Source organism: Lontra canadensis, unplaced genomic scaffold (genome assembly GCF_010015895.1).
Source record: "Lontra canadensis isolate GAN:19392208 unplaced genomic scaffold, GSC_riverotter_1.0 scaffold2, whole genome shotgun sequence".
Lineage (NCBI taxonomy): Eukaryota > Metazoa > Chordata > Mammalia > Carnivora > Mustelidae > Lontra > Lontra canadensis.
In genome coordinates this window covers 15,431,793-15,453,883 of record NW_022630996.1, presented here as the reverse complement: position 1 = coordinate 15,453,883, position 22,091 = coordinate 15,431,793, and the positions used below count along the sequence as shown (strand labels likewise).

At 47.0% G+C, this 22,091-nt stretch overlaps 1 protein-coding gene and 1 non-coding gene across 10 annotated transcripts in view; both read left to right on the top strand.

Moving 5' to 3' along the window:
• NRF1 (nuclear respiratory factor 1) overlaps positions 1-21,578 on the top strand; it is a 144,821-nt gene extending 123,243 nt beyond the window's left edge. For 6 of the 9 annotated variants that reach the window (XM_032869305.1, XM_032869367.1, XM_032869357.1 and 3 more), the window contains one exon: positions 19,512-21,578. In XM_032869305.1, the coding sequence (XP_032725196.1) occupies positions 19,512-19,675 (164 nt within the window). In that variant the 3' untranslated portion in view covers positions 19,676-21,578. Of the gene's footprint in view, positions 1-2,567; positions 2,624-3,443; positions 3,531-19,511 lie in introns of those variants that run through there. The other 3 variants (XM_032869332.1, XR_004384040.1, XM_032869339.1) reach the window with 3 other exon arrangements.
• Positions 12,137-12,240, top strand: LOC116878948. The gene has a single exon (XR_004384920.1). It is a non-coding gene; the product is annotated as a small nucleolar RNA U13 (small nucleolar RNA).
• Positions 21,579-22,091: the final 513 nt, after the last annotated feature.

The following is a 22,091-nucleotide window of genomic DNA, read 5'->3' as shown; positions in this document are numbered from 1 at the left end:
TCCTGAGCCGAGGGCTGCTGCTTTCTCCCAGTGCCTAGTTTGCTGTAGTTGATACAACCAGGTTCCTCCCAAGGCCATAATCGCTCTTCAGATCTCACGGCTGCGTTGGCTTTCAATCTCCGTCATGAAAGGGGGACTTCTGTCACTTTTGTCCTTATTCTCACCACCGCCGTCCTCCGTTATTACTCTCTGGATGTCCTTCTGATCCAGCTCTTCTTTAATAATAAGAGAGAAAATGCCAGTCCTCATCGTGATAAACTATAAAATACATCTCTCGTTCTCCCTTTTTCTGTGCTCCTCATTCTCTGGACACATTTAGTATATGGACTTGTTCCCAGAAGACTCAGTGGAAATGTCAGTGTAATTTAATGTAGGAAACATGTCAGTGTTGCTCCTCCAAAAAGGTGCCAGCGCCTGGGTCCCGGATGTTCTGGATGTCCTCTGGACCACGCGCTTTTTTTGCAGACAGCGCTTCCCTATTGAAGTCAGCTAGCTCTTTTCTTGAAATGGATAGTTACAATTCTGGAAACATGTTGGTAGATGTCACACCAGGAATATAACTTTCACTTTTACTCTTTTTGCTTTTTGACTCTACACATTGACCACCATCATTTTCTTTTCTTTCTCCTTTCTTTCCTTTTCTGTTTTTACCACTATGGCCACCACCATCACCATAACCCCCTTGCCAAGGAATAAGCAAGCACCCTCTGCATTACTCTATCTGCACTCAGTAAGGTGGCTAGAACAGAGCTGGGAGCCCTATTTTTGTGGAGGCAGCTAAAGCTGGGACTCGGCCAGGGTCACTCAGGAACTACATGGTGAAACTGGAAACCAAACCCAGTTCTCCAGTACTCTCTACTGCCTGATGTGGGCCCCTTCCCTCCTCTTCACTCTTTCTTGCCAACCCAGCCAACCAAGGAAGTCAAGGAGATATAAAACAAGGGAAAACCATTGTCTCTATTGTTCATCTGATTCAACTGTTCTTTGTGTGGGTCACTGTTTTGCAGGATTGTTTTAAGGCGTGGTTATGGCCTGATTTTACTCACCTTAGAGGTCAGTGTCACGATAAATCTTAGCAGAGGCAAATAAATAAATGTCATCAAAACCCAAGATATAGAGGTGTGCTCTCTAATACAGTAGCTACGATTTGTGTTTGAATTTAAATGTGAGTTCACTAAAATTAACTAAAATAATAATTTAATTCTTCAGTCACAGCCACATTGTTAAAGCTGTCAACAGCCATGTGGGGCTTTAGATACTGTATTTTTTATTCTAATTTATTCAGATTTAAATGTAAATAAGTATGGAACACCTGGGTGGCTCCATTGGTTAAGTGGCTGCCTTCAGCTCAGGTCATGATCCTAGGGTAGTGGGATCAAGCCCCGGTCTGGCTCCCTGCTCAGTGAGGAGTCTGCTACTCCCGGTGCCTCTCCCTCTGCACCCCGCCCCCATGCTCGTTCTTGCACACGCGTGTGCTCTCTCTGAAATAAGTAAATAAAATCTTTAAAAAAATTTTTTTAAATGTAAATAGCCATGTTTAGCTAGTAGCTACTGTGATGAACTGCACAGATACAGAACATTTCCATCGTTGCAGAAAGTTATATTGGCTAGCATCGATCTAAAGTCTGTAGCAGATACACTGTGCTCCTCTGGCAAGTTGGGCCCCCTCTGCACGGGGAAGGACAACACCAGTACCTCACGAGCCTTGCCGTGGGAGCACTGACCTTCTCTGCTCATACACAGCCTGGCTTTGCTGAAAACAAAAACAAAACACTACCATGTGACAGCAGTAATCCACAACCAGTAAACAGCTGGAAAAAGGGTTGCAAGAAGAACTGGCCTATTTTTGTGCATGGCAGAGTCCTGAGCAGGGAGACCTGAGACAGGGGGCAATGGAGACACCTAGACCTGCTTCCTTGTCTCTTTATACGTATTACCCAGGCCGCACGCGTTTCCACCCAGATGCCTTACAAATGCACATTTCTCCTCTTGGCTACAGGCATCTTGAGGCAAGGCGCTTTAATGATTTATTTTGACCCCCAAAAGGATCAAATATCCAGAGCCCGGTGGGTCACGAGCCTGAAAGAAGCCATGACTATTGGATGAATTCCAGATTTCACAACGAAAACATGGCTGCTTCTGAAATAGGAACAGAGAGATGTACACTGGGCTCTCAGTTCGAGAATACCCAGAGTGGTTTACAGTTACAGTTCTCTGCCCCAGATGGGTCCCTTCCCAGCCCTTTTCGAGCACTGAAGCTTGTCCTCCTTCCTGACACCCTTCACAGTTACCGCCTAAAATCCAAAATCCCTTCTAGAATAGCTGTCAGAGGGAAATGGCAGCTTTTCTGACTCCCCGTTCTGGCCCATCCAGGGAAATATGTTGGTCGCAGTAACTTTAGGGGCCACAGAGAGTATTTAGCGCCCCTCCCTTAGCGGCTGGACCAGTAAGCGTGCAGTGACTTCACTACTGTTACTGCTGCGGCTGCTGTTAAACACTCAGACTGAACGGGAAGGAAACTAATCTTCAGAGGGTTGGCTTTTAGCTCCTCTGGGACACAGTCTTAGGATCTGGTCCAGGAAGCCTCCATTTGGAGGGAGCAGTGTGAGACCCAGTCCCTGAGAATCCCTGCCTCGGAAGGCCTCTGTTCCTGATAAAGCACACTGTGTCCCTCAGGCATGCTAGAGAAACAAAACTGAGGTCCAGTTCTCCGCAGTGACCAGGTCTTTCCTGTCATTCATCAGACAGAGCCCCCGCAGCCAGAGGGGCTTCTCATTGTCAGGGCTCTTGGGTGCCTTGGTCTCCAGTAAAAACGCTGATCGGTGGATACCTCCAGAAGGACCAGGACTGTCTCTTGAAAGGGTCAGTGTGATGGTTAGATTGTTCTTTCTCCTTGCCGAGTCTGCTCGTCCAGATGGGGTGTATCGTCTCCCGTAGACTGTTATAAACGAGGGTGGCCTCAGGCATTCATCATCGGTATGCCAAAAATTGCTAATCGAGGCTCTGCTGCTTGAAGAATTAAGGATCACAGAAAGGAAGAGCCTCTACAGTGAAATGACAGGCCACTACACACTGGTCTCTATTCTTATTATTCATCTGCGCCATGGCCGTGTCCTTCCGAGGTAGCTTTTCGGTGCTTTCCGTATTAAAAGCTGAGTGCCTCCAGACTTGGCTCCCCAGGGCCCCAGAGGGAATTAGCACACCTTGTCAAGCCAGGCTGGCATACCTTCACAACTCCTGAGTTGGACTGTCTCCGGTACCCTTGGCTGGGGGAATTTGGTGAGCCAGGGACATTCTGGGCAAAAGACTCAGACCAGAGCTTCAGCGCAGAGGTTCCCAGGAAGGTGTCTGCCACCTGGCAGACGGACAGACGTCTCCTCTCCGTCCCCAGTGTCATGAGGGCCAAGTTACATGTGTCCTTATCTCATTCTCCTTCCCTTTAGGTCCCCACATCTTTCTGAGTCTTTGTATTCGAAAGACAGATTCTGGTCTTAGATGATTCTGCAGAATCTTGGTGCCTGTCATTGCAGGTAATAATCTGTAAAGGGATTTTTTTTTTTTGGGGGGGGGGCATACCAAATCCAGAGCCATAACTGGTCAGCTTTAATTGGAGTCATTTCTATTTAATATGTGGATGAAAAAGTAGGTTTTAACTGAGCATGTGAAAAGGGGATTGATCACTGTTCACATAAGAACCCAGAATATCATGACAGGAAAAGCTCTTTCAGAGTGAAGTCTTTAAGGTTCTTGGGAACAGTGGACTTTCCTCTTTTTATTTATGCTTCCATTAGGATTTTGAAGGAATGTCAGCGTACTGTTATTAACTCTGATAGCTTGTACGTAGCAGCCAGTCTGGTTTGGGGCCCTCTGGCTCTCAGGTTACCTGTGTAAATCCAGGGATTCACTTCCCAGCTCTACCATTTGCTTAATAAAGAGCAAATGTGCAGAACCCAGCAGCAGCAGCCCGGCAGAGCCGTAATCTGAACAGGATAAACATGCTTCCTTTTTGTATGATGCTCTCTCCCCATCCTCCTGCCAAGAACAGGATATCGAATGAAGGGGAGGTTGTGGTTGGAGTCAGCAAAGTGAATGTCTAAGTGGCACCTGCTCCATTCAACAGATCTGCTTTCCCGGGGCCTCCCACTGCACATCTGCTCCTGACAAAGCCTCTTTTCTCCTCCTGTTGGTCAGACTGAGAGCAAAGACCCAGCAAGGAGACATATTGGTTTTGCTTTATCAGCACAATTGCCTGTGACATTATAATTACACCAAATCTTCATCATTAGAAAGGCCCCAATTTAGAGATTTTCTGAGGCTAAATGGTGTTTTCAGAGTGAAATTGATAAACACATCTTTTCCGTTCTAAAGCTGGCAATTGGATCTGAAAATCACTGATGGGGTCTAAATCTGGAAACCGAGACACTGCTCTGTGAGACCAGCCGTGCTATCAGATCGGCTCCTGAAGCCGGCGTCCGGCCACTCTGCCGGTTTTGCCCGGCCCGGCCTCTCCGTCCTGCTCACAGTCCTATACTGCAGAGGCCGCTGCATTTTTCTCCAGTGCTGGTGGAGTTCCTCACCTGGGGTCCTGGGGTGGTGGTGGTTAAAATAAGTTGATGGGGTAGAGCAGCAAAGGGGAAAAGACCCCCGTGATATAAATAAGGGAAATGTGAGGAAAACATATTTTAGGTGATGGCAAAGCATCCAGTTTCAGATTGAGTTTCCAGTTAACAAAGGCAACTCTTACTGTGTTCTGCAGCATGTGCCCGGCTGAGGCATGTTTGTCCTGTGGAGGTGGCTCACCGGAAGCTCGGGAAAGGTTTGAGAGCCGCGCTGTTTAGTTAAAGCCGAAGGAAAGATTGAGCTCCTTGGCCCTGCCGGCCACATTTCATGGGCCCTGCAGCCACCGTGCTGACCAGCGCACAAGTAGAACATGGCCGTCTCCACAGCGAGTTCTGCTGGATAGCATGGCATCAGAGATTAGTCTTTTGAAATGGTTTCTGGACTGCTTTAGCCAGCCTTGGAGTTTCTATTTCAGCTTTGTTGGAAGGGAAAAAGGGAATTTGGAATTTGCCTGGATGTTTTTGGAACAACTCCTTCCAGCCATATTACTTAGATTGTGATCTTTGTCTTCCCACCTTAAAAAAATTATTTTCCTCCAAGAATCTCATGTCCTCACATACACCCAAAATAATAGTAATGAATTTTATTTTCTTTTATTTATTTTTTGTAAAGATTTCATTTATTTGTCAGAGAGAGAGAGGGAGAGCGAGCACAGGCAGACAGAGTGGCAGGCAGAGGCAGAGAGAGAAGCAGGCCCCCCGCTGAGCAAGGAGCCCGATGTGGGACTCGATCCCAGGATGCTGGGATCATGACCTGAGGCGAAGGCAGCCGCTTAACCAACTGAGCCACCCAGGCATCCCAATAGTAATGAATTTTAACCATGAGAAAGGACTTGAATTTTAGGAAGATCCACTTTCAGCTGGTCTGCTTCCTGGTCTTCCTTCCTTAAGCTTTCACGGCCCTGCTGTTTGGAGAGGTTTCTGGCTAACAAGAGGACATGTGAATGCTCAAGGGCCAAGGGTGTGTACACAGATTCTTCATTTCGTGTACAAAGTGGAGTGTAGACGCGCTCGGGCGTGGACCCCTGAGCTGGTGGTACCTTCCATTTTTAGCAACTCTCGGGACCAAGGGCAGGATCTTGAATCTTGCTTCCTCCATTTGTCTGCCTCTGGTAGCCACTGTGTGGTAGCTTTGACTCCCGAGAGGAAACCTATGTGAAATAACAAAACTACCTCAAATTTAGACCTTGTTCTTTTTCTCCAGAACTTAAATCATGTAAATATAACACTCCTTATCCTCACAGCAGCCCCATGAGACAGAGTTGTTTTCCGTTTTATAAATGTAAATATAGTCAACTCTCAGTTGCCATGTCCAGATTATCTGTCACGCAGATTAGTCATGACACATTTTAGAGCCTTATAGGGTTTCTCTCCACAGTCCAATGTAAGCCTGGACCATGTCCTCCACCCTCCACCCAGCTGCTGGGGACTTAAGGAATATAAATTAGTTTTCATATTAGCATAAGGAAGACATTATTAGGAAAGTAAGTCTGCTACAAGAAAAGCACATCATAAATTCCAGTTTAGAGGGGAGATATCAGAGAAATGGCGGACCCTCCCTTTGGCTCAAGTGAGAGCTGACTGTACATCCTCCTTGTGTGCTAGCATGGTTACTGAAGGGTTTGTAAAACCCTCCATGGGAAGTTGTCAGGATGGCTGTGTACCCTGGGCACCAGGGTATACAGGGAGGCAGAGTCCTGTGGCCACCCTTCCGCACCACGTTCCAGGGGACCATCTGGCTCTGTGCTTCTTGAAAGTTTTGTGTTGGGGCACCTGGGGGGCTCAGTCGGTTAGGCCTCTGCCTTTGGCTCAGGTCATGATGCTGGAGTCCTGGGATGGAGTCCCACATCGAGCTCCTTGCTCAGCGAAGAGCCTGGTTCTCCCTCTGCCTGCCGCTCCCCCTGCTTGTGCTCACTCTCTCTCTCACAAATAAATAAAATCTTAAAAAAAAAAAAAAAAAAGAAAAGAGAGAAAAAAAGTTAGTTCAGTGTTGTCAGACTCTTTGTGGCTGGCTAGACGTCATGGGGGCTTTTCTCTGGGGAAAGAAGGTAGCGGCCACAGGATAGGGTTCCAGAGGTGTGGCGTCCGACAAAGATGGCAGAGCCCTCCGCTCTCCGCTCCGTCTTTCAGCCACCGAATGGTCTTAGCCGTTGATTTTGTGCAGAGATAACACATGGAGAGTCCTCTAGTGTTGTCATTCCTTCTGCCTTTCTGGCAGAAGCTGAAATTCTTTTGTAAAGAACTTGTCTCCATTATCAATTTGTTTATGCTAAATATAGTCCAGGGAGGAAAGGCAGGATAAACAGTTGAACAAAATGAAGTTTATTGAGATAGATTTCTTTTTGTGACTACCAAACCCCATAACTATTATTTCTACTTTCCACCCTGCTGTCTTTAGGTGTTTCACTGCTAAAAGCCAATTAATTCTGCTCTTTATGTGCTCTTACAGTTTTTTAGTGTGTGTTTGTTTTCTAAATGGTACTCTACAGATTGTGCTAAATGTGAGGGGTTGAAAATAGTAGACATCTTTGGAAGCTTTACTGGCTCAATCTATGCCTATTCAGTTAAAAGAAGTGAGGGTGGCCGAGGGAGGGTTCCTTGAGAGAGAGGCTAGTTTCTCTCCTTTTGTGCCTATTTGAAACTTTCCCTAATTAAAATAAAACTGAAAATAACAACAGAAGAATAAATAAATCTCCATTCCTAATGCTGGGTAACTCCTGGTTGGCTCTTACGTTCATTCCGACACCAGATTTCGGCAAACTCAGCATGCTGACTTTCCCCTGAGGTTTCTATCCTCTTGGCGCTGCTTTCTATTTATTTATTTTTTTTTAATTCTTTTAGTTGACTTACATTTAAATTCAGTTAACCAACATAGAGGTAGAGTTCATTGATTCATCAGTTGTATAGAACACCCAGTGCTCGTTGTATCAGGTGCCCTCCTTAGTGCACACCACCCAGTTCCTCCATCTCCCTACCCTCTTCTTCTTTCTGCTTAAAATTATCAACACTTTTGGGACACCTGGCTGGCTCGGCCAGTGGAACATGTGACTCGATCTCTGGGTTATTTCAAGCCCCATACTGGGTGTAGAGATTACTTAAAATCCTAAAAAAAAAAAAATCTACACTTTACATATTGCTCATACTCTGTCCACTAGAGCACAGACTCTGGGGACCCTGAGTGTCCCCCTTCTTCCCAGGGATTTCTTCTGGATTTTACTAGGCATCTCCTGTCCTTCTCCGTATAGTCAGGTCAGATGTCCTCCTGACTTTATGTCCCACAAACTTTAATTGAACACTTTCGTCCCCTGCTGTTTTCAGTTTAAAGCCCTATTGGGCAGATCAGCACACCTCAAACGAAGTCAGCATGTTCTGCCCTACGTTGGGAGCTCAGCCTGCAGGTTAGTACCCCACAGTGGTTCAAAAGTACAAAACCCTGACTTCATTAGTGTTCCTGGACACTCCAGTAGTTTCAAAGGGAAACTGTAAAATTGTACCTCCAAAATGTTTTGAAATATACTTACTAATAAAGTAAAAGTTTTAACATTTAGCTTATGGGATGAAGGCAAGAGGAATTTCCTGGTGGTCTGAAAAATCAGGCAAAGGAAAGAATTTCTGCTATGAAAGTTATCACAGAAAGTGTTTTTTTCCAAGCGAGGGGTGACACTGTCTAGCCAAAAGGGAGAAAAACGTGTATGCCAAGAAGTGCCTCTTACACCAAGGTACCTGTAAGGCTGCTATCAGCTTCATGAGAATACTCATGTATTCTCAGGTGTAATACATATTTTAATCCATAAATCCCTCAAATGCACCCAAAAGCCATGGACTTAGAAAACACGGAAAAGAAAGATTAAATGTCCCAGAAGCAGCTAAAATAACAGAAACAGAAAGACTGGGAGAGAAATACTTTTTCTTTGTTTCCTTCTTGTCTTAGTATCAGGAAGGTTCCCTGGATCACCTTTTCATTTGATATTGACATTCATTCTTTCCATGACCTTCCCCTTTTTGTCCTGCGACTGTCCTCTTCCCATCTATCTGGTCCTCATTTGTTATTCTCAACCTCTTTATCTGCCACTCACCTACTCAACTAGCTTCTTTCCCGATTTCCTTTCACGTTCTCCCATCTCTATACCAGTACATACCTAATGCCTATTTTTCTTCATATAATAGTGGCTTGCCTTAGACATCAGTCACTGGTGTAAATTCTTTTTCAAGCCTGCAAATAAGACTTCAAAGGACTTCTGTCTTTAAAGGACTCCTGCCTGTCACCCCTTGAAAACCTGAAGATAATGCTTGATGGCCCTTTAAAAACTGCAGAACTTACTTAGGTAATATAATTCATGGCTTTATTTCTTACTTATTAATTCCTATCCTTTCCAGATACGGTCTTCTGGTTCCCCATTTAAGCTAACATTTTTGCTGATACCCGTAGCTAGCTTTCACATCCATTAACTACAGAAGGTGTTTTACTGTAAATTTTTACTTTGGGTTTAAGAATTCTTTCTCGGGGCACCTGGATGGCTCAGTGGGTTAAAGCCTCTGCCTTTGGCTCAGGTCATAATCTCAGGGTCCTGGGATCGAGCCCTGCATTGGGCTCTCTGCTCGTCAGGGAGCCTGCTTCTTCCTCTCTCTGCCTGCCTCTCTACTTGTGATCTCTGTCAAGTAAATAAGTAAATTAAAAAAAAAAAAAAAAGAATTCTTTCTCTTCAGGCACCTGGGTGATGCAGTTGGTTGGACATCAGACTCTTGGTTGTGGTCTCAGGGTCATGGGATTGAGCCATGTGTCGGGCTCCGAGCTCAGGTGCAGAGTCTGCTTGGGACTCCCTCTTCCTGGGCCCTCCCCACAGCACACACTGTCTCCCTCTCTAAAATAAGTCAATATAGCTTTCTAAAAAATTCTTTCTCTCTCACCAAATGTTGTACTTATTTGTAAATTTCTTTGTTTAGCTCTTTTTCTCTCACAACCATCAATATTTCCCCCCCAGCTCAAGATATTTCCATGACCAACTTGGAAGGCCTTTGGGCTGAAAGATTCGGTTTCAGCAAACAACAATTCCCAAAGGTTTCCCAGACTGTGAGGGCAAATGAAAGGCCCATTCTTCCTGAGGCTGTCTGTCCTGCTCTATCTTGTCGCGGGGTGGGGTGGGGGCAGGGCAGTCTGGTTCTGGGTGACCATGGCCGGGCCGGTAACTCTGTGCTCTGCTACGCTTGCGCCTATCTCGGTATTATCTGGAGGGGCTGAGAAATTTATCAGAGTGATGACATCATATCCTCCTGCCCCTGACCGCATATGTAACATTCCAACCATTGATCAGTGGTTGCGCCTGGATTATTTATTTACCCGCACAGTGAGTTGGCGGCTAGTCCATAGATGGCCTCGTGCGGCCGCAGTGCCAGTTCTGCCCGTCGCTGCATTTCAGACAGGAAGCTGCCTGCCAGTCCATCTGCCCTGATTTCAGGGCTTTTATCTCTAATCTTTACATCTGTGAAGGCCTTTGGCGAATGATGTGCTTCCTGGCAGGAACAGATCGCTGCAGAAAGAAGATCTGTGCTATCACTGCTTTCATTTCTCTTTCCTGAGAGCTTCATTCAGACGCCTGTGACCCCACCAGACTTCATCAAACCTCTTATTCAAAGTCATCTTTGAAAAGGAGCTGACATTGATGGTACACCTACTGTGTGCCAGGCACGGTGCCAGACTTTGCCTAAGTCAGCGCGTCTAGCCCCCTGCCGCCCTGTGAGATTAGCAGCCGCCATTCTACATTTGAGGAAAGCGAGGTTCACAAGCCGTTCAGTGGCAGAGCCAAGAGTCACGTATGGTCTCTGACCGGCAAGCGTTTCATAGAAATGAAACAGCCTATTTTACCCTCACACACAATGCGCCTGAATTACCTTACAGTGTTCAGCTACGCTGCCTTGAGAGTCTTGTGAAAATCCCACCGCCCCGGGGAGCAGAGTGAAAGGTCCCAAGTCTGTGGAGGCCAAGGCTGATAGGAATGTGACCAAGTTTCTGAAAATGACGAGGAACGCGATCTATAGTCCTATTTAATTATTAAGCATCTACTATGTTCAGGCTGCTCAGTATTTAAAGAGCAGTCCTTCCAGAATCTAAGCAAGCGGATTATACAGAGAACAGCACTAACTACTTGGAAACGGGTTAGCACACAGCTGGTGCCAAATGGTGGAGGGAGTAAAATCCCAGGAAGGAAAAAAACCTGGTGGGCTCTTCTATCCAGGGTGACTCCAGGAAATGACGGATGATGTGGAAGTTGTTGGAAGGACAGGACTCACATTGGGAGGGCATGCTGCTAGGCAGAGGGGTCGTCCAGAGACCGGCATGTGGCAGTGAGGGTACACTAAGGAGACAGGCATGGTTGTAATGAAGAGAGGATAGGGAGTGTGGGAAAGGCTGCTGTAATCCTTCAGACCAGTGACTATTTGGACTTTACTTTTCCCGTAGTAGACAGCCATCAAAAGTTGGGGGGTTTTTGTTTTGTTTTATTTTGTTTTGTGGGTTTTTTTGGTGGGATGGGATGGCCATTGCCAAACAATATTTCAAGAAGATTTATCTAACTCTGATATACAGATGTATTCATCAAATCACAGAGTGCTAAAAGAGTTAATCATTTTTTTTAAGATATTATTTATTTATTTGATAGAAAGAGACACAAGCAGGGGGAGTGGGAGAGGGAGAAGCAGGCTTCCCTCCAAGCAGGGAGCTCAATATGGGGCTCAATCCCAGGACTCCGGGATCATGACCTGAGCCGAAGGCAGACGCTTAACGACTGAGCCACCTAGGCGCCCCTAAAAGAGTTAGCCTTGAGGAAAGTACATGAATTCCCCTAAGTAAATAAATTGCATATATGCACATCCACACATCCACATGTATGTGTATTCCATTATACAGTAGGTAAGTGATGAAACTCATTACCTCGGGAGAGGTCAGAAATAGAGTAGATCAGCTCATGAATGATAAATTCAGAGTGTGCAAGGCTGTGACCCTGACCTTTAAAGTTACTCTCATTGGCGCCCATGGTCTACCACAAAGCCTCCCCTGGTGCCACCATCAGAGACAGACCACTATAAACCTCATGGCCTCCTGTTCTGCAGAAGACAAGGCCAAGCCCCTTAACATGAGCACATGGTCACTTATATTAGAAGACAAGACCAGGCTTATGAGGTGATGGCCTTATCTGCCACCCATGTAATATGATTTAAGGGGCTTGAAGACAAATATCTGCCCAAAAGTATATTCCCCTGTCGTGCCTTAATCTTAAATCCCACCACTAGAGGTAGATGATTTTGAATCTTGAAAGGAATTGGGCTGAGCAGACCAGTTTGGAGTCTCCCCATTACTGCACCTAGGAAATTTTAAGGTTTAAAATCTCTTAAGAAGTCACCTCGTTGGTATTCATCCTTGCATTTTGAGAAATGCAGTACATTTGGCACAACAGCAAAAGATCGGAAAGCCAAGGTGTGAGTCGTTCAAGTGCTGGTTAATCAAAATCAAGCACCTCCAGATCCTTCTGTAGTTCATAAGCGTGTTGTTGGGGGGCTCACGCTGTTGGGCACCACGTGCATCCCTCAAACCTTGTTACAACAGCAGCACATGACCCAGCTGACGTGAAAAAAACATAAAGCACCTTCATACAAATGGAATACTTGGCAGCCACTAAAAAAAAAATAAAATAAAGCCACTCTCTTCATACTTGTAAGTAAAGATCCCGAGAAAGCGAGGGGCAGAAGAGTGTATGTGTGTCTGTGTATCTTCCCCATTTGAACAATGCATTGTTCAAGATACACAGACACACATACACACATTTCCAAATGCACAGTCTCAGCTGGGCTACAGGCCAGCCAAGAAACTGGCCACAGTGGTTACCTCTGGGAGGGAGACTGACTTTTTTCAACTCTCTACCCTTTTCGTACCTTTTTTACCATGCCCTCTGTGTGTTACCTATTTTCAAAATGAAGTCTCTGTTAAAATCAAGATTCTCCTCAAAGGGGGAAACGCAAGACACAGACGATCACCTTGTGTGAAATGATGGCCCTGGTGAGATGAGCAGGTCCCTCGAAGAACGGACCTTGTGGGGGTCTCCTTGGAGCACTCTGAGTAGAAGGCTGGCCGCCTCCGAGGTCAGTCTCCCTGCTGTCCTCCCCGAGAAGGTCGTCTGACTTGAATGGAGGCCTTTGAAGGGTGCTGGCTAGGAAGCCTGTGAGCTGTATCAGAGCCAGCCTCCTCCGAGGCTGTCCTGATACCCATCGAGTCATGTGGAGGTTTGAGAAGATCCCTCTGGCTACAGTGGAACAAGGGCTGAAGCTGGGAGATTACGAAGGAAGATAAAACATAGTCCTGGCGGGGCACCTGAGTGGTTCGGTCGGTTGAGCATCTGACTCGTGATTTCACCTCAGGTCATGATCTCAGGGTTGTGGGGTCGAGCCCTACGTCAGGCTCCGTGCTGGGGCTCCGTGCTGGGCATGGGGTCTGCTTAATCTAACCTCCCGCTGCCCTTCTGTCGCCCGCACACATGCCCCTCTCTCTTTCTCTCACCAAAATAAAAGAAATAAAATAATTTTTTTTTTCTAAATGTAGTCCTGACAAGAGATGATAGGATTTTGTCCAGGGAGGCAGCAAAAAGAAGTGGCTGAATTCCAGGTTATGTGAAGGGGAAGTTGACAGGATTTGCTGACACTTGGCCTGTGAAGTCAAAGATGACTGCAAGGTTTTCAGCCTAAGCAACTGGAGGGATGTAATTGCCGCTTTCTGCCCTGGGGAACACCGGGAGGAGTGTGTTTGACCGTGTGTTTTGAGTATGTGATACCCAGGCGGGAGAGGAATGAGCAGGGTTGGGTCTCGTCTTTTACAGGGAAATGGGGTCCCGGAGCCAGCAGTTCCTCCAGGGATTTTCGTCTGACTGCTGTCGGACAAGGAAATCCTTGTGCTGGGACCTGTGGCTCCCGAGGCACCTTTGGCCTCTTCCCAGTTTGGCCAGTTCTGTAAACCTTGCCTGGAGGCCTGAGGGGAGAGGCAGCAATGAGCCCAGAGAGGGTAGTCCTCCACTTTCCAGGTCCCCACTGGCCTGTTGTTCCCCGGTCAGGGTGGTTGGGTGCGTGGAAAGACTCCCCGATCGAGAGCCTGGATGCGTGGCTTTGCCACAGTTCAGTCATCTTGGGGCAAAGACCACTCAGTCTCTCTTGCTCTGTGTTCAGTTTTTATATTTATATATATATATATGTATATATATATATATGCATATATATATATATATATATATATAACTTTTTATCTGTTTACTTTTGAGTTTAAAGAAAAAGAAAGGGACTTACTAAACTGAATGAATGCTAAGGTTTCTTAATGGCTTTGAAATAACGGGGTTCTAGAGACTGGGGTATTTTAAATCTTCAGGACTTTCTACTATGTGCCTTTAGGATAAGTCCATGGTTCTGCCAGAGGAACTTGCCTATCATTTGCGACAGGGAGGACCACCTGCCCTGCCTGCTCTCTAGGGTCTGAGCAAAAACCAGATGAGAGGCAGTGGGTCTAAGAGGGCTTTGAAAAGTGCTGCACAAAGCCAAGAGACTTACTGCTAGGACTGTACAGGGTCTCTCCGAAAAACAAAAAAGAACGTCAACCTTTAATGTAGAATGTGAAGGGCTTCCTGTTGCTTAATTAATCGAAATGACCCAGAATACAAACTGAGATTAACATACGCCTTCTAGGTTGGGGCTAATCAGGGCCCGGCTGAGCAGATGCAGGGACAATCCCAGCCTGATTACTGTACCTCAGCGTTTAATCATCTCTCCTCCAAGGGCAGCCGCCGACTTAGTGCACCGGCTTGCTGGCCTCCCGCCCCTCCCCCAGCCCCTCCGCGGAAGGGAAGGCCACTGGGTCAGAGCTGCTGAGACGACTTAATCTAATCCCATGCCAAAATGGCTGTGTGTGAGAGAGGGAGAGAGAGAGATTCTGGAATTCTAAAATCCCCACAGTAGGATGGTAATGCGCTGATTTAAGGTGGAAATAGACTGAAACCACGTGTAGAAAACAATGGCATTGGGATTTCGAGGCATTTGGGGTTATGAAATGACCTGGTCTATGGAATTTTGCCCTCCGTAAGGCCTTTCAGAGATGCGGTTGCCGTCAGCCTTCACTCTCGGGACAGCTTTGTGTAGGCAGTCACTTCATCACCCAGTCGTAGAGGCCAGACTTATCCCATCCCTGACCCTGAGGTGAAATACAGAAGATGACACCTTTTTTTTTTTAAGATTTTATTTATTTATTTGACAGAGAGAGAGACAGAGCACAAACAGGGGGAGCTGCAGGCAGAGGGAGAAGCAGCCCCCCGCTGAGCAGGGAGCCCTTGTGGGGCTCGATCCCAGGACCCTGGGATCATGACCTGAGCAGAGGCTTAACTGACTGAGCCACCCAGGCACCCCCAGAAGATTAAATCTTTAAAAATGGTTTTCTTTGGGGGTGCCTGGGTGGCTCAGTGGGTTAAAGCCTCTGCCTTTGGCTCAGGTCATGATCCCAGGGTCCTGGGATCGAGCCCCTCATCGAGCTCTCTGCTCAGCAGGGAGCCTGCTTCCTCCTCTCTCCCTCTCTGCCTGCCTCTCTGCCTACTTGTGATCTCTGTCTGTCAAATAAATAAATAAAACCTTTAAAAAAAAAAAAAGTGGTTTTCTTTGGATAAGTCCTGAGTGTAGTCCTTTTTACTCGACCGTTCTCTGGACTGGGAGTTCCTGCTCTGAAACTGTCCCGTCACCCTAAGACTGGGCCACCTCAATCACCCTATCTCTAGGAGGGACAGCTGTGCAACCTCAGAAGGCAGGTTTCATCCATGAGTACAGAAACCATTTATCGAGTCCCCGCTGATTGCTGAGGACTCAAAGGTGGAGACTCCATCCCTCAAGGACTTGACAGTCCTCCCGAGGACAAAACAGGCAAACCGTGTTGGTGGCCACAACCACTGCCTCCATGGAGGCCAGTGCAGAGTGCTCGGGACCCCCAGAGAAGAGAGACTAAGGCCAAGGCAGGAGGGACTGCCACTGAATGTGACTGTGGAAGGATGACTAGGAGCCCATTCAAGGAACGAGTCCCGGCCCATCATTCCAGGCAGAAGTCGTGGTCGTGCGCAGGTCACGGGGACTCGGCCAGGTCCTTCCCCTGATTGGAGTGTCAAAGAGGTGGCGATTTGCGGTCACTAGGCTGACCTGAACGACAGCGGCTGACATGAGGGTTTAAATCCTGCAAGGAGATTTGGACCTGATACGCCGTGGGCCACTGAAGACTTGTAAAAGAAGGCAACAGGATCGGTTTGTTCAGAAGATTGTTCTGGTTACAGCAGTGGCAGCCAAGAGATATTTCTGCATTTGCCCCTTTCTCCATTTTATCCTGCAGCAAATCTTCCATGATATCAAAACTTGTAACAACAGTGTTGGACGTGACTCCACATCATAGGAAACGAGAACATCCCATTAACCAGAAATGAAACTAGACAATTCTTTAAGTCTCTAACCACACCCTCCCCTGCAGCCCCCTAGCCCAGGATGGTGGTTCACCATGAGGAGGTTTCCTTGCTCACAGCGGTCCCTGTGTTTATCAGGGGTGCAGCTTGTTCCCCAAGTTGGGAGCTTTGCTTCTAGTTTAGTTGCCGTTTGCCAGCGTGTGGCTTCTTTGCAGGAGGACACAGGTGTCCGGGCTCTGCAGGGGGCCTTCCGCGTCGTGGCTTCATGAGTTTTGCCTCACCTCTGGTGACCAGAAGAGAGGACGAAAGTGAAGGTGACCGTGAATACGCTGGGGCAGTGGACAGGGCCGTGTGGTCCTCACACACACTGAGGCCTTGCCTGGGGTTTATAGGCTAGGGACCAGGGCCCGGGCTCACAGTGCTGAGGCCAGGAAGAGACTCCCTTGGCCTGCTGTCCTTCCGGCGCATCGTGTACCTCACGCTATGGGAAACAACGTGAACCAGAGCCACGCTTGGCCCTGAAGTAGCCCTCTGTCAAACAGGAAGGCCTAGCCACATGGGTTTGCTGGCCCCGCCAGTGGATGAACACCTGTGCCCGTGTTCCCTGAGCACCCAGCACCCAAGGGAGAATGCTGTCCATATTGCCTGAGGCAGGGGTGGGGCCAGCCTCCAACACGAGGGACAACAGAACCTGCTTTTTTGTAAAAGAGCATTTTCTTCTTTGGTTCTTGTTTGCATTAGAAAATATTCTGATAAAACATGTTTTTAAAATTAATTTTTATTTTCCACAAAGTGATATATAGCTTTACATCTCAAAGAGGACTAAAGGGCCTTTAAAAAAAAAAAAGAAAAAGATTATACCCTAGAGGCAACACTTTCTGCTTGCTCTTTCTGGTGTGTATCTTTACTGCTCTAAAAGTCTTAAATCATTATTTCTTGAATGGTGACATTATTGCAGTTTCTTGATAACCCACCTGTATGTTTATATTATTATAACTTACAATAAAAACTGTCCACTGCTAAGACAAGGATATTATCACTGTTACTATTTGCTTTTTCCCTTCTGTGTTTTAGATCACAGTCACTGCTTCTGCCCGCTTCTGGAAAACCCCTGTCAGTACTTGTCCCCGGGTGCTTGTGCCAGTGTGCCCTCTCTGCGCTCTCAAACCCACTGCAGAATTCTGGTCCGGGGCCCCTCAGCCCGCCCCACTGCTCTTCCTGTGGGCTTTCGGTCTCCTTGATTCCCACGCTGCCTCTTTCGTGGTTTTCCCTCTTGCTGTGGAGCTCACCCTTCAGCGCTCCCCGAGAAAGCGTGCGCGGGTGGCCAGTTTTCCCCACCCCATCCAGGTCTGAAGATGCCCTTCTTCTGCTGTCACACTCAGTTGGGAGGGGTGTCATTTCATGGGCTGGGAACAGTGCTAGTGGGAAAGCACTTCTCAGACACTTGAAGGCATCTGCTTTGATGCCTTCTTGAAGGAAACTGCTCCCAGCTTCCAGGCTTGCTTTTGAGAAGTCCCACAATATTCCAACTCCCAGTTCTCTGTACAGGGCCTTTTTTTTTTTTTTCTTTCTGGACTCTTTTAGGATCTTTGCTTTATCCCCAGTGTTCTGAAATTTTGCAAAGATGTGTGTTAGTGTCTTGATCTTTTGTCATCTTGTCTCCTGGGCATCTAACAATGTGTCTGATAATTCCCTACCTTCTGGGTTTTTTTGTTTTTGTTTTTACTGTCTCTGGAATTCTGTTTTATCAGTGGTCGGACCCCTTCCGTCTCATACTTTTCTCTCCTTCTTTCCATCTTTGAATCCTACTCTCTGAGAAATTTCCATGACTTTATCTTCTGCTTTCATTGGATTATATTTCATCATTAGATTTTTTACTTTAAAGTTTTTCTCATATTCCTTTTTAAGAAAAGCATCCCATTTTTATGATACAAATCTCTTCTCTGAGGATATTAGGGTTCTGGAGCTTTCATTTTCTTCTCCCACCCCCACCATTGTCTGCAACCTTGTGTCAGGGAGCGCGGGCCACAGCTGGGCCATCTGTAGGCCTCAGGGTAAGCGCTGGCACAGCAGGCTGGAGTTTGCAGTGTCTTCCCCCCATTTCCCCACCCAACAGGTATCACTGGGGTCTTTTCCAGCCTCTCCAGGTCAGCTTCTCAGAACAGTGGACGAACTTCAGATGTCCTGTCAACAAAGGGCAGGGTTTCTGGGTGTTGGGATTGGTGTAGTACAGTTGAATACACACACTTAACCAATTCCTGTTTTCAGCCTCGTCAATTTCTGCGTAGTGAGGCCTATGTCCAGCGCCCTCCGTGGGCGCAGGACTTGCTACTTCCATTTCTCTGATAAGTCAGAACCACTTTACATCTTCCAAAAACCTGTTGACATCCCTCATTTATATCCTTCTTCCCACTGAATTACAATTTCAGTTTTAAGAGGAAGAGGAGCTTGATAATAGGCATTTATTCTGCCTCATTTAACGCAAATCCCATTTTTTCTTCAGTATGTCATATAGAACTATGAACTTTTCTTTCTTAGGAAGGACTGCCCTTTTCTGAGATTATGTGCTTCTTCCTCCCTTTGTGTGAAACCATCCTTTCTATGTGAAATAATAGTGATATTAGGAAACAGTTGGGTCTTTTTAAGTTGACCCCAAAATGTATTTATTTATTTTACTGGTCTGTGAATCTAACATCAAGAAAACAATGCCCTAGGCTTTTGCTTTTTTTTTTTTTTTTTTTTTGAGAGTGGTGGGAGGGCAGAGGGAGAGGAAGAGAGAGAATCTTAAGCAGGCTCCATGTCCAGTGTGAACACTTCACACCCGACATGGGGCTCAGTCTCATGACCCTGACTGAGATCACGACCCGAGCCGAAATCAGGAGTCGGATGCTTAACTGACCGAGCCACCCAGGAGTCCCCCCAACCCCTTTTTTTAATAAGCAAACACTGAAGGGAGAGGCAGTGGCCAAGAAAACAGGACAGGATTGAGGGAGGCGTTTTTTTCACACTGAGAGAAACTTGAGCATAGGCAGGCAGAAGACTGAAGAAGTCAGTAGTAGAACATCAAAGAAAATTAATGGCAGCCTTTCCCAGTGGAAGGAGGCAGTCGGGAGGGCTGGGCTGGGGAGGAGGGTTCACACCTGACCAGCCTTGCTTCCTGAAATGAGAGGCAGGCAGGCTCATCTCCCGGCAAGTTGGGGAGGCCCTGCTCTGGGTCCCATTTCCACAGTTTCTTCGCATTTTCTTTCCTGACAGTCCGTTTTAAGAATGACAGTGGGTAGGAGGAGGGATATATTTGTGCTTGGACAGTGGTGGGCGATTACATGAGGCTGACCAGCGGTACCCTGAAGGGCTGGGGCTGGTTGCCCTGTCCAGGCAGCATCTGGGAAGCTGAGCCCGATCCCAACCAACCATCTCCCCTTTGTCTCCCCAGGACTGGTCCAGATCCCCGTGAGCATGTACCAGACTGTGGTAACCAGCCTCGCCCAGGGCAATGGGCCGGTGCAGGTGGCCATGGCCCCTGTTACCACCCGGATATCGGACAGCACAGTCACCATGGACGGCCAGGCTGTGGAGGTGGTGACGTTGGAACAGTGATATGCAGCCGTACCATGGCATCGTTTTCTAGTCTACTTCAAAATTTTTTACACGTTTGCAGAGGTGCAATCAAATGGAATTAAGTCTCTCGACTTCGGAAGAAAAGTTTTGTTAACCTTTTTTTTTAAAAAGGAAGAAAGGCAGTGGGTTTTGGAATTGCATTTTTTAAAGCACCACTCTTGATTTTCTGGGGTTGGTGGAATAAGATACTGTGTTGTCAATTTCACCGTCCCGAAAAAGCCAAATTGTGGCAGGACTTCTTTCTGCAGAAACATGTGTGTATACTTACGTGTGTGTATGTGTGAGTGTGAATATATGTATATGTGTACATATGGATATACACATTTACATATATATAAAGTATATATATGTATGTATGTATGTATGTATGTATATGTATATATATACATATATATATATATGTATATGAAACCCGCATGGAATTATCTGTATGAAATCAAGGTGAGCTGTGGAAAAAAATAATTCACCCAGTTTAGTGGGTGTAGGGTACGTGGCCAGACACAGTCACCCGGTTTTTGTTCATACCAGGGTCATGCGTTGAGCTACTGACAAACTCAGGCGGAGGTGACCATGCCCTTCACCAAAGCTGCCTCCCAGTGGCCACCCAGAACTCTCCCTGCTGGACTCACCTGAGGAAGGAGGTTCCAGAATGGGGTGGGGTCCAGAAATTGTGTTTGCAAGGTCCAAGGGCCTCATGGCCTGGCAGCTGAGATGCTCCTTGGGCTGGCCCAGGTGCTGACCTTGCCACAGGCAGGTGAATGTCCTTAAAGCTCCAGGCAGGGACAGGAGGGATTTCTCTAGCCTCCCATCTCCTCCCCTTCCCAGGAAGCCTTCTTGATCTCGTGACTATTAAAATGTTGCTTTGGTTTTAAGGTCAGTCCTGAATTGGTCATGTATATGAACTGAAGGTAACGGAAGTATTAAGGGTTTGAGGAGCACGTGTGCGTTAAGTGTGCTTGTGGGCGTGTGCTTGGAGGGGAGAGAGTGCGAGGGGGAGGGGAGGGGTTGGAAGGGGAAAGGAAGGAGGGAGAGAAAAATCTTCAAAAACCAGGGCACACCAATGGGAGCAATTTTTTTCCTTTCCAGTAACTTTCTGTAGCTTAACAGAGGAGACCGGAGGTGACGGGAGCCCCCACGTCGAGGAAGGTTGCTCTTCATCCTGCGGGGCCTTGGAAGAGAAAGGGACCTGGGTGTTCCCAGCAGCCCTGAGGCAGGTCCTATCTCAGAAGGGACGCTGCAGTTTTCCCAGGTGCGGCCCGCTGGGCCAGGCCCTCGCAGCTGCCTCCTCGCAGGTGTTGACCGCTCTGGGTGTTCTCAGTAACTGTTAAATTCTGTGATTTCTCAGCTGTAAGCCCTGAGTCTCCAGTGGCTAAATTCACCTGACTTCTCGACAGGCCAAATCTCTGCTCCTTGAGTACAGGGACAACTCTTCCCCTCCTCCCGGGCCCCCACGTGTGATAGTGTATTTAATGTGTTTTTTTTAATGCGACATTAAAAGATCCTTCACATCTTGCTCAGCCTTTGAGAAAAGTTTCAGATTCTTGTATTTGCTTGTTTTATATAAAACTATCTAATGTTCTTTGTATGTTTTTTTCTGTACGTAATAGGGGGAGGGAAGGGAAATTTACATATGAACAGTCCTAGTTCTACAACTTGTTATTTTTTTAATTATTATTTTTTATCGTCATTGTGAAGCTGTTCAGGGGCTTTAAAGTCCGTGTTCCTTTGTGGTGAAATAACCTCCTAATAGTTTGAGAAATTGCCAAGAAGAAGAAGAAGAAGAAAAGCAAAACCCAAGTAGCAGAGCATGGATTCTGTGTTGTTTTCCATTCTGTCTATTACTGCCTCATTCAATAAATAGTTTAAAATGTGGCAACAGGAAGTGGAACTGTTCATCTCTGTAGGAGCACTTGGCCCCTTGAAACTCCTGTGGGGTGGCTCGTTCTGCTTTTGAAAGGTGCTCGTACTCAACCGAGGTGGTGGTCTTTGAATGGTGCCCCATGACGTCGTGGAGCCCTGTGGCCAGCGCCCACCTCTGGAGCAGCGCCACTGAATTCGTTTTATAAAAGGCTGTCCTGGGGGTGCAGAGCCAGGTGGGGGGCTGCGATCTAGTTCGAAAAGTTCTAACGATGGTTTGACAACTCTGCTCTGGAGTTCTTTCTTTAAGGGTTCATTGCATTCCACATTAAAACTCAGGTTGGGCGATGGCACCTGTCTTTCGGGGCTCCCTCCACGAAAGTGGTGTTTGCTCTCGCAGTGGATTATCCTTCTCGAAGCAGAAGCTTCACGTCATTAATTGTCTCCTAGCGTCCTCACTCCTTGGCTCACTTCTTTCATGCGACAGTGCCTTCTTTCCAGGGTGTACCTCCTGCCACACCCCCGGTTGTATGCCCCT